General features: G+C 37.7%; 1 protein-coding gene across 3 annotated transcripts in view; it reads left to right on the top strand.

Annotated features, from left to right (window-relative positions):
* The window catches only part of SMAP1 (small ArfGAP 1), a 98,886-nt gene that overhangs the window by 44,059 nt on the left and 29,835 nt on the right, over positions 1 to 24,992 (top strand). The window contains exons 5-6 of one of the 3 annotated variants that reach the window (XM_075414568.1): positions 2,799 to 2,876; positions 6,579 to 6,656. In XM_075414568.1, coding sequence (XP_075270683.1) covers positions 2,799 to 2,876; positions 6,579 to 6,656 — 156 coding nt within the window. Of the gene's footprint in view, positions 1 to 2,798; positions 2,877 to 6,575; positions 6,657 to 24,992 lie in introns of all 3 variants that reach the window. The other 2 variants (XM_075414567.1, XM_075414569.1) reach the window with 2 other exon arrangements.

The following is a 24,992-nucleotide window of genomic DNA, read 5'->3' as shown; positions in this document are numbered from 1 at the left end:
TGTGCTTCAAGAGGATATTAGCATCCGTAATAAAGACTTGGACATTAGTGAAAATTCAGTCTTCTAAAATGGGCTGAAGAAATCCGAAGATAATAAAGGAATACCCTTACATTGGAGTGTTGTTATGGTTTTTAGTCTTATTTGGTGCTCATTCTGATATATGCACAGGACACAATATGACACCTGAGCACAGACGAGGAGGAGGAATAGCTGGCACTGCAGGGGCTTAATTCTGGCTGGAGAGGGCTGCCCCTTGCTATGGCTCTGTGCGCTCGATGTGGGCTGCTCTGGGTTGCTGGTGGGTTGGGAGGCAGCTGGTTTAGTGCCAGCTGGGCACCTTAACAGGGTTAGCAGGTCAGCTGTCCCCTAAGCAGCGGTTTGTCCCAAGGGCAAGTACTTATCCAGGCTTCCCTGGTACCCTGATCAGTTCCTGATATTCTGCTTAACCGCGCACCGCAGTGGACTGCACCAGCCTCTCTTTTAATCCTGTTTTATGTCTAGCTTTATCCAGCCACTCAGTTTTACTTGATTGGATTTTTTCATTTGGATTTCCTTATCTGGCGCATCGTGATAGATGACAAATTCAACATGATGCAGCGGTGATAAAGCTGCTCAGTGGCCCAAACCCATCCTATTGCATAAACTTAATCAGTTCTTTATACATTGTAGTGTGTCTTTGCTTAAAGATTAGCTTTAGTTAGATGCCATTTGTACTCTTGCTTAGTTGAGTATTTGCACATGCAAAGTGTGCTTTCAAGTGCTGGTTTTTAGCCTGAAGTGAATGTAGTGCTGCTGTTTGTCTTCAAACATTACGCTTGGGCGTTTCTCAACTTGGATGTCATGTTCCATATCCCCAGCTAGACAGCAACTGCTTTTCACTCTGTCTCCTGCTTATAGCTTGCATGGTGCTTCTCCATTACTTGATTTGCAAAACTATAATAATTACTTCCAGGCCTTCATAGGATTACCTTGTCATAGGTTAGGTAATCCCTTAGTTTATGAAGATAACATGCAGATTGAGAAGAACTCTTATGGGAGGACGGAAATGTGATGCAAACATCTATAGTGCTGATTTCCCCCCAGCCCCCAAATGAAATTCTGCTTACCTAGTTCTGTGTGGTGAGTAGCTGTTACCTGCTGTTCACCTGACAGCTATCAAGCTTAAATTCTCTTAAAATCTGAAGCATACAAAAGAATGAAAAAAAATGCCAAACCAGAATCCCACTTTATCTTTAGAAACATGAACGTATGTTTAAGGTGTTCCATTATCACAATTTCACACATTTATGTTTACTTGAAATCTTGGTGAGGAACATGGTGTTAGAGCTCGTAGTTTAGTGTATGTAGCTACCTAATCATTTTCCTGTCGTCTTTTTTTGGTTACCGTGTGGAATAAACAGGTTCCCTGTGTTCCTATAGCAACAGAATTCTACAGTTTGAGAAACTGCTTCAGTGCAGCAGATGTATCCATAACTCTTGTAATAACCTGAGCGTTTTAAAACAGTAAATTTAAAAATGAGGATTCGGTTTCGTATTTCTCTAGGTAAAATTTGGTTTAAAAATTAAACTATATAAATATTTTTCCTGCCATACACCACCTTCCGGGGTAGGCATAGTTTCCGAGTTTGTAAAAATACTGAATATATATATATTCTATGAGTATTCCAGCTATATAAGCTATGGTACTGACAGGATTTTCTGTAAGAAATATGTGGTATTTTGACATGAGGTAGGGTATCTTTTGCAGCTTTCAGTTTCCTTTTAGTGCAAGCTGGTTTTTTTAAACTAAATAAAAACATGTTGTCTGAATTGGTTATTTTGATCCACCATAATGACCTGCTCTGTAATAGCTTCATTTATTTTTAGATTTTCCTTGTAGATAGCAGAGGTGGTACAAGACAGTGTAGAATTATTGGCTTTATAGCTCTTAAGTTCTTGTGCATGTTTGGTAAATGTGATTCAGTTGTGTTTTTGTAGTAAGGGGAATAAAAAGATAGTGTTTCCATTAAAGTGATCAACTATGCATAAAGAAATAGGATAGGAACATGTATGAAAATGCGTTTAGAGAAATCCTATTTTCTTGAGCAAACTGCATCTGTTGTGTATATAACTTACGCCTTTTGGATAATACTGGCAATCTAGTGGTGCTAATAGCAATTTTACTTGCTGATTCCTAGATGAGAAGTATCACCTGTCTGGAAGGTGTGGCATCCTACTGCTAGGATGTGGCTTTATGTTAACCCTAAGCTCTTTACTCGTTTGGAGAGCTCTTAGAGAAGAGTTAATTGGAACTTTAATTAACGTATAATTTTCAGAGGTATTTTGCATTCCTCTTAATAAAAATATACTGTTGCAGTGAACAAGAACAAAGGCGCTCCCTTCTCTCCCCCTCCTCTGGGACAGTGTGCCTTCATGCTTCAGGACATTAATGTTTCAGTAGTCACACTGGAGAAAATTGAACAATGGATGAAACCTAATTATTTTTCTTAGGCCTGTGATATGATCTGATCGAGGTTCATTTTCTTGTATTCTAGTGAATTTCATTAAAGTCACTGATTCCTACCTGACAAATTTCCTTTAAAAAATCATAGTGAAAGAAAGAAAGAAGGAAAGAAAGAAAGAAAATCAAACTAACTTTGTTTCCTCTTTTTTTTCTTCTATGTTGTATTTTTTTCCCCTCACCCCCAAAATTCTTGAAAAAAAGAATGAAAATCACGTCTCCTAGCTGCCTCTGCTCCCTCCCTTCCCAGCTGTTCTTGCTTATTTTCTTTGTCATTTCTTTCTTCTGTTTTGTACAGATATCCTCTTCTGATGCTGCTCAGCCTTTGGCATCCTCTCCTTCTCTGCAAGCTGCTGCTGAGAAGAGTAAAGCAGAGGTATATTGGTTTGGGGTGCAGCTCTTGTCAGGTTACTGCTTTGAACAAATGATTACATTTGTATAGCATAATTTCACTGAGCTAACTAGAGAATTTGAATTGCTAGTGATACTTCAGGCATGTAAAATACTTTTCTCCTTGCTTCCTTGGCTAGATCAATGAAAACAACCGATACAGCAGGACAAAGCACATGCGTGATTGTTAGCTCTTGGTGTTTATATGTCAGAATTCTGGTTCTGCTTTGGTTTACTGTCACAGAATGTGCAAACACCATGTCGTTCATTGGCATGAGTGACATTGTCCTGTCTCCTCAGGAGTAATTTTTGGTATCTTTTTTTACATTACTTGCTTGTTTCGGAATCTAAATTATCAGTACTGTAACAGCCATTTAGTTCAACCTCCTTGGAGATAAATATAGAATTAATTCGGTGACACTTGTGGTAACTCATACTGGTTTTCATATCCCTTCTGTCTGTGATATGTGTGTATGTGCTGCCATTACATTTACTGTTTACAAGGGCCTTTGAAAAACTTAACACACAAACAAGCAGTAGATGAGGCATCGTTTGTGTGAACTTTCAGTAAATGTCACAATTTGCAACAATAATGAAATACAGTTTTTAGGATGGGAATGCTCAGTGTTAGACTCTGTTGGATGCTTCACTCTAAATTGAAACTGTATACAGTATATGAAATAACATGATCGAAGCATAAATGATGTTTTTTCTTCTAAATACAGAAAGTGTGGAGAGATGTTATAAATTATTTTAATTCAACTGTATTTAAACATTAATTAAATTTTAAATGTCAGTGTCATGGACTAGACCACAAGTCTTGGTGAATTTGTCATGTTTTTTAAGTTGTACCAGGAATAGCAGCAGCCACTTGGAGTGAAACTCACCTTTCCTTTCTTACGTGCCTCTCCTGATGCATTCAAATTTAAAAGTTCGTCTGTGTAACTAGTACACCTTATTGTTAGAAACGAATCTTGGGGGGAAAAATGAATAGTTTTTGCTTAGAATTTAAGACCAGTATAAAGCCAATTTCATTTTATTGTCTTTGTAGTGCTTTTTGACTGCTTTTGCAAGTAATGAAACACCTGAGTTGAAGTTCTGGCATGAATATAGCATCTGAGAAATGTTTTTATTTAGTCTAAATTCATTTTTATCTAATGGAGCTGAAAGCTTGCATATTGAAATTGTGAAGTGTGAAGATGAAGGACTTACAGCTTTTCAAGTCCACAGTGAAAATGAAATAAATAAGAATAAAGTCTCTGGGAGTCAAGAGAGTTCCTGTAGGCCTGCTGAGATGTGGAGGCAGAAACACTGGTGAACAGTTTATTTTAAGTCTTCATATATTCACTATGAAGCTGTCGGGGATTGAAGGGCAGTGAGAGGCATTTGTTCATATTTGTTTGCCTTTATGGAGCATTTGCCATATGTGACTTACTGCAAGCCCTCCTTGGTCTCAAAGTCCTGAAGAATAAGAGTTTCCAGATACTTTTTTCCTGTCAAAGCAAGGTTTCTCTAACAAAACATATTTAAAAAAAAATATTGAAGTCAAACAGGAAATCAGGACATCCTGAAGATGATCATATACAAAAACTTTAACTCTGCTTTCACTTAAACGTATTCAAGTAAACTTAAGGTACTGTTTTTGAGAAGTAAGTGTACTGTTATGACACTTCCAACAACCTTTCCCAGGAGGAGAGGAAACAAACCGCAGTTGTCTAAGATGTAGAAAAGCTTCCACAGGAGAAGAGATTAGATTTATTTAAATTATTAAACTTGGGAAGGTAGGAGTGTGAGGAGTGGGGACAGGGAATGAAAGACACTTGGAGAAGTTATTGCTCTGGCAGTATATTTATGTGCTGTACATGATCACAGTCACAGGATTTTGGGAGTCTTTAGAATTTGGGTTGGTACTAGGATTGGTGACGTAGTAATGGAAGAAAAGCCAAGCTTTATTTGAAAGCCGTGACTTTATGCATTTGTAATCTTAGTTCAGGAAGCCTAGAAGTCTCAGGTTGGTATGATGCCCTCAAAATAAAACGCTGCTCTGTACTTGTCCCAGTCATACAGATTTTTTCTTGAACACCTGGCAGTGCCTCAGGTGAGATAACGGTGTTGACTGGATCTCTGTTTTGGACCACTATGCTCATTTTTGTGTTCCTAATGTTCACTAAATTCTAAGTTGGTTTCTGTTTCTTTTCTTCAAAATAGGTGTTCCATATTCCCCCTTACTGCAGTTTCTTGACTGTGGTCATTGCTTTCTATGGCTTGAGTGACACCCCACATTTAAGCCGGTGCTTGATGTGATAGTCTCACTTTCAAGGACCTGAGTGTTCAGGTTAATGCCTGATGAAATAATTCACAGGGGTTAGTTGGGACTTGAATAACCTCAACTGAGTAACCTCAATCCGTCTGGTAAATACAGTGAAAGTTTTGAAAATTGGTCACTTGAAATTGTGAAGAATGTGTTATTGGGTCCTCCCGTGCCCAGCCCCCCCCCCCCCCAAAAGCCCACTTCATCTAGTATTAGAACTATTTTAACTGATTGCCATGTTACACAGATGTAAAATTTATATATATTGGATGTTTAAAAGAAAAAAATACAATCCTTATTGACAGAAACCTGTAGCCTAGTAAGCTGTTTTATTTTTAATACTGGAGCTGTCTGGACAGTTATCTAACCTCTCAGTCTACGCTCTCAACCTTCCTACTAATATGGTGAAACTGGCTAAAAAATAGTATTTTGTGGAATAAAGCTGATCTGAAGCTTTGAACAAAGGGATCCAGGTCTAATGACTGAAAGAACATTTAGGAGCTACTGTCCTATCTCCTTAATTACAGATGGTAAACTCTTGTTCCATCCATTTTAATGTTCAGATATACTCACTGGTACTATACTGTGGTTTTACAGGGTAAATGCAGAGAGATTACTGGCTCTAAAAATCGCTACTAACACTATGTCAAAGCAATTGCTGGCCTAGAAAGTCTGTATCTTCTGTATGTTATGATGCCTTAAGGAATATTTTGTGCTTTTCTTCAGTCAGACTGGGTCTGTAATACTGCCCCATTTATTCATTCAAAACAAAAATGTGAACACTTCTGTAGTGTCATTATGATGCATTCAAAGTAAAGGGATCTCTTATTTTTTTCTCTATATGGAACAACTTAATGTCTTATGATGCAGTGAGTCTGTCATAAGGCCCAAGTCAACTTTTTACATTCAAGAGTATGTTTTCAAGACTACTAGATCAGCTTTCAGGAACTAGTAACTCTCTGCAGAAAGCTGCATGCAAATTTCCCTGCCATAGTTCTTTGGTCAAAGAGACTGGCATCTGTCCTAATGGCAGAGGTTCTCAGAGTTAATGGAGTACTTGTAGATGGTTTTTTCCATTTAGGTCTGCTTAGCTTAGGAGAAGCAACCCTGGTTCTTTCTTCTGTCTGCTTATAAGAAGAAATGCAGATGAGCAGGTGAAGTAGGGAATTTCTTGAATTCTCAGAGTTACGATACTTCTAGTAGTGGTGTTTGAACAAATTGACTCACTTCTGGAAGCAGAGCAGCTAGAAGCATAAACTCTGAATTGAAAGAGAGTAACTGAAGATCTCTGTTCATATTCTGTATGACTGTGGGCATTCAATATGTTTGCAAGTGCGTTGTTACTGGGTACTAGCAAAATGCCTTTTTTTTCAGAAGGAAAAAGAAAAAAAGAAAGAAGATAAAAAGAGAGAGAAAGAATCAGAAAAAACATCAAAACAATTAGCAGTTGAAAAGGTAAGAATAGTTTATTTTTTCCAGTTATTTAAAAATTACATATAGTATTAGATATGTACAATTATTTGGAAAAAATGGCATTTTGTGTGTGTGTGTATATATGCACATGTGTGTGTATGGATAGTAATCTGGATAATCCACATGAACAGTTTACTTTCGCTGTTGTTTGCATACAGAAGTTGATTGACAAGACAGTGAGGAATGTGTCTGGGGGAAGAGGGAAGCGAGTTAAGAATTGTTAAGATTGAAGCTCAGATAATTAAGGTTTTTAAGATGTACTATTGCTATCCTTGCACAGAAAATTTTCAGTTTTATTGAGCGATGTATGGTCACTTAATATTGTCTTTCATAAATGAATCCATTTTAAACATAAGTGTATAATTTATAGAATTAAATTAATAACTCTAGTCTAGCTAACTTGGAAATATTCAACTAGATTATGTCACAAAACATGAGAGATAAACCAGTTAAGGTGCTTCTGTATGCAGCTGTATTAAAGCATAATGAGCAGCCTTAACAACATAGGTCCAATTAAATCATGTGCACTTCTGTATAGAGTTAATATGAAACAAAAATGGAACGGGTAATTTAAGTATTAAATGGAATAATTTCTTCTAAGACAGATGTTCTCTCTCAGGTGATGTGAATCCATTAGTGTGTTCTGATCTGCCATGTAGTCTGCAGGATGCATTGGGGTCTCCATCTGTCAGTGTATTCCCCAGTAGTGTGCTGTGTTAGAATTGGGAAAAGTGTGTATTCATACATTATGATTGCAGATGTATTTCTAGTTCAGTTTTCAAATAAAAGTTGTTTATTTTGCATAGTAAAAGAAGATACAAAAATACATGCACACTTGGAGGGGGGAAAAGCCCCTCTCCAATACAGATATCTTTTTTCTGAAATTGGAAAGCAGTTTTGGAATAAGTTAGCAAAGAGCAAACTTTGTTATGACAATTTGTGTAGCTTCACTGAGCTTTGGGAAAAGGATATCCTGATTCATATGGTAAGAGGTTAAAGCATATTTATGGATGACAATAAAAAAATTAAAATTGTTGATTATTGAGGTTTTACAGGGGCATCCATCCAAATGAAATGTTTTATTCTGGCCCTTAGAACAATATACTTCAGTTATAAAGGCTAAAAGCATTGCTGTGGTTTGGAAATCTTAACTTTCTAAAGCTGAAAGTTCTAGTTTTGGGCTGGGGGAGAGATGATTTCCCTCTGCAAGGATGGCTGAACCTTCTCGCATGGCTGAGAGTACTTGGTTAGGTGAGGAGAAAAGACGACAGTGCATAGTTACAGCTGAGGGACTACCCTAATGCTTGAAACAAAAACCAATTCAAATGCCACTGATTAAATTTACATTTGAAATGTCATTAGATTACCAGTTAATGATTAAGCAAGTAAAAAAAAAGTATTTTGATTTTAATTGCTTGTACTACAAAATGTGGAATTTGGTAAATATATCTGCGTTAGATAATAGCGCTGTTGTAACAGCTGCAAAATGTTTGAAATCCTGCAGCATATTTTATTTCGTTATTAATGTGTCAGCACTGATTGCTCAAATGGAACTCATCTGTGTGTCATGTTTTTAATCTAAGAGATTCTTTAAGCTTGGTCTTTTCAAAGTTTTAAAGATCATTCAAAACAAATTATTTTTAGATGCAGCCTGTAAACTTTACGTATTTTAAAAATGCAGTCACGTTCTAGAATCCAAAGGAGAGAGACCTATATCAAATGCCTGCGTTTCCATTGGAAAGTACTGGTGAGACAGAGGACAAAAAGGTTGTATTTTTATGTATGGAGTAATACAGTGCTGCTTTTGTGGTGTGATTCTGCTTCAGGGAGCTGATAAACATTAATATTCTTCTTAGTTTGCCTAATAATGATACACTTCACATCCAGTTAGAGACTGTCTGTAGGATATTTTAAATATTGCATGTTGAATCAGAAGGGAAATGCTGGCATCATGACCATAATACCATGTTTTCAGCAACCACATCAAGCAGTAGACGGCTGTGTGTCCCAGTTCTCAGCTTTCTGGAGAAGGAAACAGAATATGAGATTTCTTTGTATACTTCATCTATGAAGACACTGGTCCCCTTTATTGCAGGCATGGTATATCTCCAGTCTGGATATTCCAGGCTTGGGAAGTTACTGAATTAAAAATACATGGCCAGGCAGTTGGCAGTTCTACCACAACTTTGGGACTTCTCTTGATGAAGGTAATTCAAGCAGCGTTTTATCCATCCTGTAGGAGAATGAATAAAGAGAAAAAATGATAGGCCTAAACTGGTAAAAAGCTGAAGCTGTAGAAAACTTAAGATCTCTTTACACGTGTCAGGTAGTCCTACAAGTCTTAAATTTCTAGTGTCTTCTTTTTTATATCTTACATTGACTTTACGTTTCTTAGCTCTTAAAACAATATGCATACTAAAATTTAAAATGTTCACATTCAGCTTTCATGTTCTGATCTCTGCTTCATAGAACTGACTAATCTGCTCCTACATCTGCATAAGAGCCTTTCTCTGTCACCTACCTGATCTTTAGCCTTTAACAAGCTGAATGTCTAGCATGATTTTTGTTGCATTTTCAAATATTGCTGAAAGCTTGTAGCATTGATTTAGTAAACTGTATTAATCCAATATTGCGTTAATGTGCAGGTAATTATGGCATAAAAGATACTGTGTTGATTAGCATGCTTTGATAAGTAAAAACAACAGAAAATTGTTTTTTAACTGATTTATCAATAGCGGTCTTTCTTACTGAAGTCACTTTTCATTAAGAGTCATATCCTCAAATCGAATTTCATGGGAAACATTTTTTATGAAAGTTCATGTTGGAGACATTGATTTCAGATGTGGAGTAGAATTTCCTCAAGATTGGAGAGATCTACTGCAGAACACTGAGTAGCAAGGATATTTGACTCTATTTTTCTGGGCTGTTCCACTTTCTGTGACAAAATTACTGGGTAATTTGTGGTATAACAAGATCTTGCCATGTCAGCTACAGATTGAGTCGAGTCCAGTGATTAACGTTTTATTGGAAGCAGCCAACAACGTGATGTTCCACATTAGTTCTGCGGATTTCTTAATAAAATAAAATAAGTGACATTGCCAAGCTACTGGCAGCTGTAATATTTTTTCTTCAGTCTAATTGAAGAAAATTGAGAAACTTGCATAACTTGCCCAAGGTCCTTCCTCTCCCTGTGCGATTTCCACGATTATAGACCTTAGGTTTTCTTGGTGCTCATGCTTAAAAAAACATCCTTACAGTTACTTTGGAGAAAAAGAAGAAAAATTGCAAGAAAACTGCTGGAGTAATTACTATGTACACTTCTTCATGACATGAGAACTGGGGCCAGGTTACATGGAGCTGAGATGTCTAGTCAAAGTCCAGCGTGTTTGCAAGCAGCAGAAATGCCAATTTTAGCAACAGAAAAATGTGCTGAATTGCAAGAATAAATAATCAAACTGAGATATTCGCATCCTTCTTAATGCTTCGTGCAGGCCAGTAGCAAGAATAATACCACAAGGCAGACAGTCATGCAATGAAGGTGATTTTTAAGTGTTCTGTACGCACAATTAAGATTAAGAGATTTTAAATTGTCCAAAAAAATAGATCTGATACTTTAAGAGCCCATTTCAGTAGTGGCGAGGGAAGCAAGTTGGTAGTTTAACCACCAATTTTATGTGTCTTGTTGATGGTAACACAGGAAAATTTTTAATTTATAGGTGAGAAAAAACAGCTAGGTTTTTAGTAGCTGTTTTTTAAACTTCATCATCCTGCCTGCCCTTTTGTCAGCTCCTGAGGAGCTTTACCTTCTTATTAATTACTCTTTTGCATAGCTGAAGTTGGTGAAATTTCCCAAATTGGACATGATTTTCTACTTTTTACCCTTTCTTTTCTGCCTACGCTGACTGAACAAATTCTGCATTCAAGAACGGAGTAAAACACTCAAGTCCTTTTTATTTCTAGTTTGTCTACTGAGTAGGAAATTTGTTCCTCCGTGGGTAATTGAATGCGCTCAATTTACAGTCATTTGGTGACTTTTTAAAAAGAGTGCGTAGCCTCCATATTCTGCTGGTGTGTGAGGGAGCTACCAAAGCCTCACAGTAGTTTTCTGAAATAAAATTTAAACTATGTGATGGCTTTGGGTAGAGTTTCTGCCCGTAGCACAGAGGAACTCTTTAGGTAAGCTCCACTTCATGTACCCTGTCCACCTTGTAGCTGTCTTCCACTGAAAGGAAGCACGGAAGGGAAGGAGACGGGATGCAGTCCGGTCGGTCGGGCTCAGGGATCAAGACTGTGAGGCACATGGCTGGGACGTGGCCAGGGTGTGAACTGGGGAGATAATGTGCCCAGAGCATAAACAAGAGCTGCAAAGAATGGACCGAGGAAGACTGTGTTTGCGAATGATCAAATAGTACAAGGATAATACTTCTTTTACTAAAGGCACTTGCATTGCACTATTTAGACAGAGAGCTTGGATTGAGCTGTATCAATGACTTCTTGAATTTCAGAGCAGCTAGGACAATTCTAGGTTTATTCAAGCCATACCTTTTTATGTCCACCTGCAGTATAAATTCAGAAAAGAGAGGTATAACTAGCTAGGACATCTTGAGGCTTTGGAGTGCTCCCAGAATAAAGCGGGGGAAAAAGTCATGTGCCTAAATGTGGAGTCCTGGCTGGACAAGAGGGGACATAGTTTGGTGCGTCAAGCAACCCAGGTTCCGATTCGGAAGTGAGCCTTGGGAGCGGCTGACACGGAACCCTGCTGGGAAGGGAGAGCTCGGGACACTGGAGCAGGGGGAACGTCACCGTTTCCTGCCACACTGTCACTTCCTTCCTGCCACGTTGTTGTTTCCTGCCACAGCACTGTTTTCACATCGAGATGCAGCTCTGCACCAATCACAACGAGTTGCAGTAGTTTTGCCTATATATGGATCGGGGGTTTAACCATTCAGATGCTGTAATAGTTTTGCTATATAAACCTTGTTTTTGCTGACTAATAAAGGTGAACGATCATACTCATATTGGGGTCACATCGTTACAACGGATCCGTAACCCACGCCAACACCTAAACGTTCAGATTTTTGTTGGGTTCAACTTTTTATCTAGTTTAATTTTTGAAATGAAGAGAACCTGATATGCATCAGTGGTAACAATCCAGGATTAAGCCAGAAGGGATTTGGAAAACTGTCCGTAGAAATCTTGGCAAGTATTTCTGGTATCCAAAATTAGGAAGTTCAGGCAAGTCCATGGCACTGAATGCTTTGGAAGTGTTTGGGTTCAGCACTGTGTAGCTTTCTGTGGTGTTTATTTTAGAAGTTTCACATCAGTGAAGACTTTCATGAAAATATTGTCATGGTTTCACTGTAAAATACTGCATATTGAGGGCCATAGTTACCGTGAAACCACATCTAATTAATTGAAAGACAAGATTGTGTTGATTGGGACAGTGAACTTAAATGGTTAGGATCTATAGAACAAACTGATTTTTTTTCATAAAATACTTGGGCTTTTGCAAACTAATACTGACATTCAAAGTTGAGACTTTTTGTATTCTGCGGAACGTATCAGGATGATGAATGTTTCTGAAAGATTGCAGCAGTTAAACTTGATTAACTGAAGTACTATTTGACACTGTAAGTTTAGTTTGTTTTATTATATTGCCTTTTGAGTTTGAAATTGGCTCTTTTTTGTATGTAGAGTTGATTTAAGTGACAGGAATGGGTCAGTTAGAGGTGATCTTTCAGCGGTAGTATATCAAATACTATTTTTCTCTCCCAAACTGGAGACTAAATTGCCAGCTTAAACTCAGCAATAAAACTGAACTGCTGCCTCTCCGTCAGCTGGTACCACCCAGCACCAGATGGGCCGCATTACGGAGGCATTACATTTAAAAGGTGCTAGAAAACCCCTCAAATAAAAGTGAGGGCAGATCATATTAGCGGCTTTTCCCCTTCGTAGAGGAAAGACAATGTGTCAGATACTCATTTAACCCAAGAGGAAGAACTTACTGTAGTTTCTTATGGTGGTGTTTTCATTTGTGTGTTTGGTTTTTTCCCCCAAAGACAGCTAGGACTCCCACAAAAATCAAGCCGCCTGGGCAACTAAGACGAGAGGAACTACTAGGGCCCATTAGTTCTCTGAGAATGGCTTTACTTACCCAAAGTATTCCAAAGTATCATCCTAATCATTTTGTACAGGGAGAAATGAGTTGGAGCAAACAGTGCTGTAGCGTTCTTCACTTCTTTAAAGCCATGTAGCATTGGGAGAATGCATGAGAGAATGAAAGCCCGCAAAATTTTTGGTGTCCGCTTAAACACTGAGTAATGGTGTTGGAGGTGATTTATTTAGGTGATTTACTTTTAAGTTGAAGGAATAAGTTGACTCCAAATATTGACCTGAACGATCTCCATTTAAATGCAGAATTACATTATAAATATTCTAAACTTTTTTTTAAAATTTTGATACCATATTGATGATCTATTTTTAAAATCACTTGAATAGTTGTTAATAATATGTTTCCCTGGACTTCTAAACATTATTTGCCTTTCTGAGTGATTTCATTTTAAAATGTTTTTTTCTTTTGTATTATTATATAAAATGTAATATAACTTTAAAGTATAATATGTAAGCAATCAAATGGTTATCACAGGAACAGAAAAATAGAAATGTGTTTTGCCCTCTGGTTGAATATATAGCCTCATTTATACTCTTAGTCCTTGTTTTCACAAATTCAGACTCAGTAGATATGAGTTAAAGCTCAGGATTTAGGGGTATGTGACAAGACATAGGTCAGCCTGTTTCCCTGCCTCCTGCCCCCACAGAGGGTGAAGCGGTTTAAGGCTTTTTGTTCTCTCAGTCTGCATTTTATGGACCTGTCCCAGCCTGGTTTTACATTTCTAATTATACCTTTTCACTCTTATGGAAGAGATCAGATTATTTTGGGTTCTTTGGTTGCTTCCAATGCTAATCTGGAGAAAGGCAAATCAAGTTGTATTCTTCCTGAAACTCTGCAATTCATTCCTTTTGCAGGTAACAAAGGACTCCTTGTGTTTCAGGATTGCCTTGAAAAATTGTCTTACTTGATGAAATTAATCTGTCATGGCTCTTATTACGTGTTGGGAGTTGTAGACAAAGAAATTAAGAAATAGATATTGCCGGCAGAAGCAATTGAAAGAAAACCCTTTTTTTTTGTCAGATGGGAAGAAGGGTATTTATCTTTTTCATGTTGGAAAAGAGTCAACCTACAGAAGGGTATCACATTTTTTTCCTCAGCCCAGTGCGTGTTCTCTGTATCAGCTTGATCCTCTGAACTCTAGTCTGCAGCAGAACAGCATTTTAATGTTGGTTTTTTTTTTTTTTTAATTCTAAAGAGATGGAATCTTAAAACAATGAGAACAAGCTTGGATTTGGGCTACTGTGGTTAAATTGCCCTTTGTTTAACTTGCCAAACTATTTTTAACAAAAAGGTATTGTTAAGTGTGCTCAGTTTTAATTGATCCTCAGTTACATTTTTGCTCCATGCAGGGTCAAAACCTAAAACTGCCCTGGGTTTGCAGTTGATAATACTTATTAATAGATGGCATTTTGAGATTTCTTCTGCTTGCTTGTGATAAGCGTCACGGTTTTTCCTGGTGACTTTGAGACAATTAGGAAGGCAACATCTACATACACTTACGGGTATATTGAACCAAAAAAAAGTGGACGTGTTTGAATAAGTGTGAACTAAATCAGCCTTATTCATGGATGGATGCTATCTTTGGATAAAATCATCTATATGACCAAGACTTATTTATTCTGAGACATTTGAAACCACAGGAGCATGGATGGTTGAAAATGCAAATATACAATCTCATCTAAAAAATTTTCTAAAAATTATAGTACTTGTTAGGAGATTGTGTACAATCAATCAAATGTGCAAGAACAAAAAGCATGACATTTTTACAGAAGTGGTACTGATACATGGAACTGAATGTAAAGAAGGGTAAAGGATTGGATGAGATGAAGCTGATAACAGGAAAAAGACATTTCATTTAAATAGTGTCACTCAAAATAATAATCTTACCTTCTTTTAAATAATCAGCTTCCTTTGTTTTCTTAAAATAATGCAAGTATTGGAGCGTGAGCAGAACAGTCAAGTGTCTTTGTGTGCTCTGTTTCATTTTACTATGCTTAAGCTAGAATGGGCTTAAACTCCTCAGGGGAGAGATCTCACTCTGATGTGTGACCATCAGGATAGGGCAATGGGGTAGCAGAAGGCACTGACAGATATGAAAATCTTACTTAAGAGTAAAGATAGTAACTCTTGTTTTCCATAAAAAAAAAATTTTAGATTTCACTGATAATTTTAAAAGCTATATTAACTTAAGCTTTAAATTGTTGTGTTTTTTTTTTTTTTAAAAAAAAGCCATAAGAGGCTTCAACAAGCTTCCAAACACTGTCATGCAACTTTCAATGTCTTCCAGTTTAAATTCATAGTTAACATAGGTATTGGTTGTGTGGCTTTTACTAAAAGGAATAAGACTATTTATTTGGACTGCTGAATTTATTATGTTTTGATAGTTACTCATGGCACTAGTACAGTTGGACAGAAAACTCTAAGGCTCTGGCTTTCATCCTGTTACACAATTATGTCTTCACAAAATTAACTTAAAGGTATTTGGAATATAGTACTGTAGCTGTGGTAGAGATAAAAGCAAGATAAGGTAGAAGCAGGATCTGTAACACAATTTGAAGGAAATGGACAAGTTTCTCACTCTAGATAATTTTGTGAGTTGATGAATATGATAGAAAATGAAGTCACCAGTTACCTAGCTGTTCAAATAACTACAATCTCTTTAATGCTAAATTCCTTGTATATCAGTCAACACAGTTAACCCATCTGCAATCAGTTGCCTCCTGTCTGTTGAAAAAAGTGTTGCAGCTGGATGAGCTTGTCTTTTAGTTTTACCTGGCATTTTTGCTTTATAGAATTGGCACCTGCAGCTAGAAAATAGGGGCGGTTCTGAGGCTGGTCCCCATGCATGTCACTGTACTGTTGAAAAATCAGTCTGCCCCACCTCTCTGCTTGGCAAGGATGGTCTCTCTCAACTTGAGGATGTTGTACTTCATGTCAGAGTAAGGTACTGCAGGCTTGTCTGCTAGGCAGACAGTGTATTTTACGCTGTGTAGTAACATGGGTAGCTTCTGCTAAAGATAACCTACAGATTTTTTTGTCTTGTATACTTAATCCTCAGTTTACACTGTAGGTAGGTATCAATATATCTTTTTCATTTGCTTAAACATGGACTATTTTAGTGGTGTACAAGAAATTGGTTTGGTTGAATCTCAGCATAAATGTTGAAATGGGTGCCTGAAAAAGCAAGTCAGAGCCCTTGTAATATCACTTTGATAGGGTCGGCTGTAAAACTTCAGAATCTTTGAAGCTATGAATCTAAAAAGTTTTTGCGATCCTTACATTTTGTAAGGAGGATTTACATATTAATTTTCAGAATGCCCTGAAATTTCATATAGGTTCACGTTTTTTAAATTGGAGGAATAAAAGCAGAAAGAAGTTTGACTCATTTCCAGTTGAGATGTAGACCGCTAGACTGGACTGTGGCTAGAATGCTTCTTGATAGTTGGTGTTAAAGATCACGGTGATATGGAGGGTGCAGATGAAGAAAAATGAGTTTACTCAAGTAAAGGGAAATTCATTTTGGTATTGCTTGTGACAGGTTAAAATTAATTAGCTTCTAAAATAATTCTTTCAAAGTGGTTAACTTTGCAATGAGAATAAAACTGAGGCAAAAAAAACCTGACTGGCAGGAGAAACTAATACAATTAATGGTCATAGACATGAACAGCTAATGATACGTAAGTATTTATGAAACATTGTATTTGTTAAACATGTCTCCCTCTTACTAAGTTCTGCATTTGTGAAACAGAATTATGTACGTGTATATGAGGGTGATAAAGTACTTGCCAATTCGCTCCTAACTTCTATAGCAGCAAAAGAAAGCAACAAACTGATATAGAAGCAAGAAAAATTAACCTACGTGGGGTTATTTCAGTCTGATGAGCTGTCAGTGACAGGAATGAATTTCCATGGAACTAATTAAGAAGCTTTTTTTAAATGCGTCACTGTAGATATAGTGTGCTTAGACTTCATAAAGTGTATCGTACTGCTTGCCATAATGATAGAAAAGATGTAAGTACAGAGTATGTAGTCCAACACTCATAAGAAGCAAAACTCTATTTAGGAAAAGCCCTAATTCAGAGGTGGTTTATATGAAACAATACTCAGTGTGATGCTCCAAGGCTATATGACTAAAACGTAAAGACTGCAAGAATCAGAGGAACAGCAATAGGGAGGAGAACCGGAGTAATCCAATGAGTGAAGGCATAGCACAGTTATGTGCTTCTCCTAGGTCCGTCGAAGGAGAGTGGTGAGGTGGGTCAGGGACAAAGATTCTCTCCCAGGAACCCCAGGCAAGTAAGGGGTGATTGCATATTAGGCTGTAGGACTTACTAGAGAGAAAAGAATTCAGGCACAGGGCAGAGAATATGGTATGAAACTTACTATGGAATGTTTAGGTGACAGATCAAAAGCAGGGAAATGGAGGAATCAAGGATGTCCAGCTCTGGAGCCCCCAACGTAGGAAGGACATGGATGTGTTGGGGCGGGTCCAGAGGAGGGCCATGAAGATGATCAGAGGGCTGGAGCACCTCTCCTACGAGGACAGGCTAAGAGAGTTGGGGCTGTTCAGCCTGGAGAAGAGAAGGTTCCAGGGTGACCTTCTAGCAGCCTTCCAGTACCTGAAGGGGGCCTACATGAAGGATGGAGAGGGACTTTTCACAAGGGTGTGTAGTGATAGGACAAGGGGGAACGGCTCTAAGCTAAAAGAGGGCAGATTTAGATTAGATATTAGGAAGAAATTCTTCACCATGAGGGTGGTGAGGCACTGGAACAGGTTGCCCAGAGAAGCTGTGGCTGCCCCTTTCGTGGCAGTGTTGAAGGCCAGGTTGGATGGAGCTCTGAGCAACCTGGTCTAGTGGAAGATGTCCCTACCCATGGCAGGTGGGTTGGAACTAGATGGTCTTCAAGGTCCCTTCCAACCCTTACCATTCTATGATTCTATGATGTAGATTCCATCAAGGGGTGGAACAAGCATGAGGAAGCAGGGGTGAAGGGCATAAAAAGGGCCAGTCATATATATGCAGATTGCTGGGCAGCGTGCTTGTTTGAGTCTAGCCTTGATCACTGCAGGCTGCTTTCTATTCCTGCCAAATTCTGTTTACAGCCACGTTGTGTGCGAGCATGTTGTCTCTTCTATGTCTGCGTGTGAACACTAGCAAGCTTCAAGCTGGACTACTGGACAAGTAGGGTTAGAGGTTAGTGTCGGCCACTGGAAAGGGGCTGCAGGTTTGAGGAACCTGAGGCTCGGCAACTGGAGAGAGCAGCACCTAGAAGCCAACTGCTGTAAAGGCAGCTTGTCTCAGACCAACTACTGGAGACACCCCTGTTGTGCTCACACACGTGTGTGACGGCTAGCAAATCTCGTGCTGGACTAGCCAGTGAGCAGGACATCTGCATCTGGAAAGATCGAAGGTTTGAGCTGGTGACTGGCTAAGGGGTGTAGGGGCGTGATATTGCATGAACTTAAATTTCGTGCAAAATGCATTTTTCAGAAATAAAAGCACTGTTGTTATGGTCAACGAAAAGCATGTGAACCATACCTTCATGAATAAGGATAGAAAGCATTGCTTATATTGGATTGTTTTTTCACTATGAGCTCAGTCCGTTGCCGTGCCTGAAACAGGTCATTCTTGTCTGGAGATGAGGAAGAATTACAAATATATACCCCTTGGTTCTGATTGGGTACACTGATGTTAGATTATGTATTACTTAAAAGGTTTTTTTAGAAGGAAAGTTGTAAAAGAAAACAGTTTAATGAGGAACTGGAAACAATACAGCTGCTTTATTGTAGTCATGCTCAGGCTAATTAGCTCAATAGAAATGGAGTAGAAATCTGTAAGCTGAGTTCATATAACCATGATATGTGGCTGTAAAACTGAAGATGTATTTAAAACTGCTTATAAACATACAAACCATGTTTACTGCATTTCACAGCTTGCAAACTGAGGTGCATTAGAACACTTTGACCCTAATGGAATTTATAGATGTTGTAATGGGACACTGGATCAGATACAGCTTTAAAATGGATCAGCCTAGATTTTCTACTTCGTAATGATTTCTTCTATACGATTTTAAAAAACAAGTTTTATTGGATTAAAAGTAGAATGCTTGCGTTTTATCTAAATCAAGTTCCATGACAAGATAATACAAAATAGGAAAGGGCTGATAAACAGCTTTTCCCTCTACCTTTTGTGTCCTTGTAAACAGGTCCTTGCTTCTGGGCTCAAATGCAGTCATTTCAAAGATTTAGAGCTGCAGCAAGCTGCTCAAATCCTTGCCCCCAGAATCCCTAGAAAACTTTTTTACCTCTGCAGTCAGATTATGGGCCTGTCTTTCTCTGCAGTCTTGCCATCTCTAGCTTGGCTTTAGGTTCCTACTTCTTGTGACTGTTACCTAGCGATCATCTGGCAATCTTTTGACACTTTCCTTCAAGTGGCAAACTTAGGAGAAAGAGCTTGCCCTCTTTTTTCAGACCCTATTCTGAACTTGTCGGCTTTAAGAACAAAATATATTTGAAAATGAATGCATATGACCAGTATTTCAAGTATGTTTGTTATTCTGTAGATTTAATATATGAATATAAGAATTTAAAGAGAAAGATTTAATCTTTGATATTTTGCCACAATCTCAGCAATAAATATAAAAAGAAAGACAACTTCATTTTAGGAAATATGCTTCTACAGTTGCATGCTTTGTTTTGAGCACGGTAAAAGGGCCTCTGAGAATGTCTGATGCATTAGAAAGGAGCTAAACTGATTTTGCTGAGTATGAGGCATGAAAGGTTTTAAGCCTTCATGGAATACATTGACTAAAGTAAACGAGATCTGAGCTAACATTTTAAATTCAGTTAAAATGGTAGTACTGGGTGGTCAATAAGTAATAACAAAGGAATAGTCTTAATCCACCTTCCATAGATATTGTTAGCATATTAGCCTAGACCCAGATACAATCGTATTAATGGAATAAGATTATGGTGCAGCTGTCTGTTAGTTCTGCCCTGAAGTTTTTAAATCAAATGACTAAAGATATAATATGTTTTATGTAATCTTGTACAAGTACCTTGCCCTAACTGTGAAAATCTAATGAAATCCATATACCCAGATTTTTAAAGTGGAGATGTGGATCAAGGACCAGTTAAAAATGTTTACCTTCAGGAATGTTTTTTGACCTTCATGTGTACAGAATCCTATTTAACAAAAAAAGAAAAAGGGCAATTTGGTTTTGTTGGTCTGCTTGGTATAAATGCCTTAAATTAGCTTACCTACATCAGCGTGAGTAGTTCAGTGTCTGAGAATGAATCATTGTAATAATCGCAATAGATTCTGAAATAATAAACTTAGATTTCCCCCTTGGGTTAGCTGTTTGTTTGAGGTAGTGCTAGTTTTATAAAGAAGAGTGGCAGCATTTTTTTTACAGCTTCATAATGATACATCACTGTAGTATAACTTGAGATTCAATATAGTATACTTCTTTTCTGGCTTTTGGGCTAGTTAGACAAAATAGAAGTTCATAATTTGCTAAAAGTATTCTAAGTTTTGAAGAGTTAGGCTGATTTCGAAGTTTCTTCATATTTAGTTGCAAGTCTGAAAAAAAATACTGGTATGTTATAGGAGGGTAAACAGGACAACATGTTTCATCTTTAAAGTGCTTTAAATTCAATATTATGAAAGGATTAGTTTTTACTTATTTACATGTCATATACGAAAGTTGTCAAAACGTTCCTTAAAAATTCTAGGATACCTACGTGAGTAATGCTTTAAATAGATACAGCCTAAAGGAACTTGTGGAGTAGAAGTATATGAGCTGTCAGGAAAAATCATATCTACAAACCTATTGCAAGCTTATAGTAAATTACTAACATTATTTTCTCATATGGGCGTTCTCAAGTGTTTATGCTGTCTTGCAAGTTTTATTGCAAGCAGGCAGTGAAGAGGGAAGGAATCCAATTACTTTAGGCACAAGGCATATAATTCCTACCTAATAAGAGCAAAGGAAGACTTTTGTTCAGTAACCGTAGAAGCATCTATGAGCTCTAGTGAGTAAACTGCATATTGCTTTTAAGTAAGTTAGAAGTGCTTTTCACTAAATTCTTTGATGGATCTCCAGCTTTCATAAAGCTTCTTGTTGTTAAGGTAGGGTATAGAAATAAGAAATGCATGGGTAGCCAGGTGTGTATGAAACAGACTGAATTCTAGATTCATATGAATTTTTCATTGAAGTAGAAAATGGAGGAAAATGTGGAGAGAAATATTTTTTTTCTCTGTAATACTAAGGTAGGAAAACAGGAGCAGATAACTGGACTGGACAGCTGATGGAACAGATTTTTGACAGTGACTGGTATCTTGCTTCAGAGTAGGAAAGATATTTACAGTAGTAATTTATGGCTGCTCTGACTGGAGAGTTTTTCTACTTCAGAGCTATCAGTCATGTGGCTTACATCTTGCACCATGTGTGCTACCCTTTTCACTGCTAAATTATTTACATTAATATCTTGTAGTTGTGAATTCAGAAAAAGTTCCAATTGTTTTTAAAGTACTGGGGGGGTTACATTTCTATTGGGTGTCATATGTCTTTTAGAACTGTTAAACCCTGAAAGTTTGTACATATGAAGGTAATTCAGAAAATGGAAACTTGAATTTTATTTTTTCCTCGAAGTCACTCATTTACAAGGAAAAATAACTACAGTATTTTCACTGCCTGCTGACACTTTTGAACCAGCTGTTACTGAAGAAGCCTGTTTCACCACTGTCAATTCTAGTGCAAAATGTCCTCAGCTGCCTCTGTCAGAGGAGAGTAATCTGGTGAACAGGGATGTGCAGAAGAATAGCCTAAAAATACAGAGTTCAGACTGACCGTAGGCTCTGGGGTGTATGGTCGTATCAAAAAAATGTTCTGAAAGGATTCCTTAAACATTTCACAAATTTGTATTGATTTACTATTTTGTTACAGTAATAATTAAAAATAACGGAATGGGGATAACTGAAGAGCAATGTAGTTGCTGCTAGATTTGAATATTTTGGGGTTTTTTTCTCCTGCAAAGTCTAACACTTACCAGAAGACCTCATGTATTTGTGTCCTGTCAACCACGCAAGCTGGCATAAAACTTTCCACTTCGCTTTTGTCTTCTACCCATCTTCTTCTACATGTAGTAGCCACACATAGATATGAGCCCATTGCTGAGAGTCAGGAAAGGACAAGCTGTTGTTTCACAGAAAAGGCGCGTGGGTAACACCAGCAATAGATCTCATAGCATCCTAGTATATATGTGAATTTAATAGGTGTGTGACTCTGTCATGGTGGTACTGACCCTCCTTTTTGTAATGCCCAGTAAATAACCGTATCCCTTGTAGATGGCTTCATATGTGCTGTACTGTCATCTTTGTACAGAAGAAGGAGGAGGATTGACTTGTCAATGCATTCATTATTTTTCTTTTCTCCGAGGCAGAATTAATTACTCATGTAATGGTTATCTCCAGAAATAACTGGCTGGACAAAATCTGATGAAATGCATGCCCGAGACACTGGACTTCTTATAGTCTTACCAGAAGCGACTTAGCTTCAGATGTAAATGTTCTTCACAACCCCATCCCCTGCAGACTTACTGTCTAAGTCTCTGGGAGAAAACGTAGCTGCCCATTCGAGAGAGTGGGATTTACCTTCGGATGAGGCTACTGCAAGACTGGAAAGCTCAGATTCAGGCATTTGAGGCTTGTGTACACTAAGCTTCAATGGGAAAACAGAACTTGGGAATCACTGTGGTTTATAGGGCAAGTTCCATAAACAGGGTGATTGACTTGACTCACGTGCTCCTGGTATCTGCTTGGAGAAGTCTACAGAATGATAGCGAAAGGGAAGGGAAGGTGGTTATGAAGAGAATGGACCAACAATGGTGAAATATTGTTGTCTGTATGTGTGTATATATGTGGGGGAGCATGTGTATAGTACTTGAATTTGTTAAACAAGAGGTGTTTAGAGGTTGGCTTGTTTTAACTAGCAAAACAAAGGCTGATGGAAATACGATCGCATAAAACTAGCAGAACTGAAATGACAGGGTTATCGAAAGTATTATGCCAGTATTGCGTGTGTTGATGGGATGAGTTCAGAAGGCACGATGTCACACGGTATGGAATATCCCTTTGGTGAGTTCAGGTCAGCTGTCCTGGCTGTGTCCCCTCCCAACTGCTTACTCACCCCCAGCCTACTCACTGCGGAGGTGGAGAGGGGTAGAAGGAAAAAGCCTCGATGCTGTGCAAGCACTGCTCAGCAACAGCCAAAACATCAATGTTTTACCAACACTCTTTTTAGCTACAGATTGTAAACATAGCACCATACTAGCTGCTACGAAGAAAGTTGACTCCATCCCAGCTAGACCTGTACAGGCAATTAGTTTGCGAAATATGTGGTGTAAAGTAGATTTTGGTTCTCTTGTCAAAGAAATGTCCTTATTTACTAGAAAATTTGCTTTAGAGTAGCATATAAGGGAGAGCAACAAATGAGTAAAATCAACCTTAGAACTTGATGTGTGAATAACTGAGTGTTCCTTGCTGATTTATTTGATTTCAGCTCGCTCAAGAAGAGTGTTTCACATAAATTAATTGAACTAGAATGGTGTTATCAGTGGTATATTGAGAGCAATGCATTGTGAGAGTTCAATAAAAGGTAATATTGGTTTGTATAAAACTGAGCTTTGTTTTCTAAATTGAGACCTAGTAGGGACAAATAATTTTTTGTTGTTGTTGTTGCTGGCCTAAACTAGTGTTCCTACCCTATTTTTCAAATTAAACCTCATATAACTTTTATTATCGCACAAAAATGAGTAAAGAAAGAATAATGGGGAGAAACAGCAATGCAACATCAAATGTAAGTTGTTGTCTTACAAGTTACTCTTTTGTGATGGAGGAGAAAACTTTCTCATTTTAGGTAAATTGGGAAGTTTTCTACAGTTGTGTTCTTTTGATCTCGCAAGGATGTAGTCAGAATTTGCGCAAAATAAAACTCAAAACTTTGATACGAATTTTTGTAATTTTCCCACCAAAATCTGATGAAATGGAAAATACTTCAAAATCTTAGAGGTGAAATAGTAGGAAAATGAACAAGATTGATTAAGTCATAGCCAGTATCTCTATGAATTATAAGCAGGCTGGCTGGTGCAGCTTCCACTAATGAAAGTGTCAGCTCAGTGTGCATCTAAGAAAATTACATTACATAAAATTATTAAAGCAGGCATGCTTGCTTTAAAATTGTGATAAATAACAGATGGCCTGATCCTCTCCACGGTTGTCTGCTTCTGAATTTTGTTTGTGATGGTTTCTTAGCGCGAGACTTTAAAGCTGACCAAGTCGCAGTGTGGGTATATATGCAGATTACCAGTGTATACAGATCTATCCACGAATTTCAAGCCAATTGACTTCTAGTGAAAGTGTATGGAAATTAAGTGAAGATACAAATATTCATTTCTGTATTAACATTTTATTTAAATAGGAAAGAGATGATTCTTCTTATCTGTAGACATAATTTCTCAACTGTTCCTTTCGATAGAAGTAAAGTTATGGGAAGTTTCTAACTATTTTTTAAATATCTGCTCTGTAGATACTGAAAGATGATTTATCTTGTTACTAATGTCTACTTATGGATAAGGTTTTATTGCCATATTTTCATCATATGTTTTTGTTGTATTGTAGATGTACAGCAGGCAGGATTTAGATGTAGCTTGATTTGGGTACAAAAGTGGGAGTCAGTCATCACTGGGTACTAAACAGAGAACTGAATGAGAGCAAAAGCTTAGAGGGAATTGTTTCCATGATAGGAACTTTGTAAATTTTTGGTGCACAGCCACATACGTTTGTCTTACTGACTTTTAATAAAATGCAGTCAATACAGCTCTTAGGAAAATGTTATCCGTGTGATTATGTAATATTTTGACAATTAGTCTACCTTCTAAATAGTAAGTCGAAATTCAGATATTTTATGAAGTAGTATTTGTCTTAGTCTCCTATGTATCACACAGTCTTTTCAGAAGAACAAAAATAGAAATTCTGATCAGACAATCAAAGAAAAAGCTACTCTTGACCTTAGTCCATTCTTTCTTGCCTCCTGTTAAGTACTCACCTTTCCGTACTACCAGCATGGCATGCCTCTCAGGGGAT

Source organism: Opisthocomus hoazin, chromosome 2 (assembly GCF_030867145.1).
Source record: "Opisthocomus hoazin isolate bOpiHoa1 chromosome 2, bOpiHoa1.hap1, whole genome shotgun sequence".
NCBI lineage: Eukaryota > Metazoa > Chordata > Aves > Opisthocomiformes > Opisthocomidae > Opisthocomus > Opisthocomus hoazin.
This window is presented reverse-complemented; position numbering and strand designations above follow the sequence as displayed.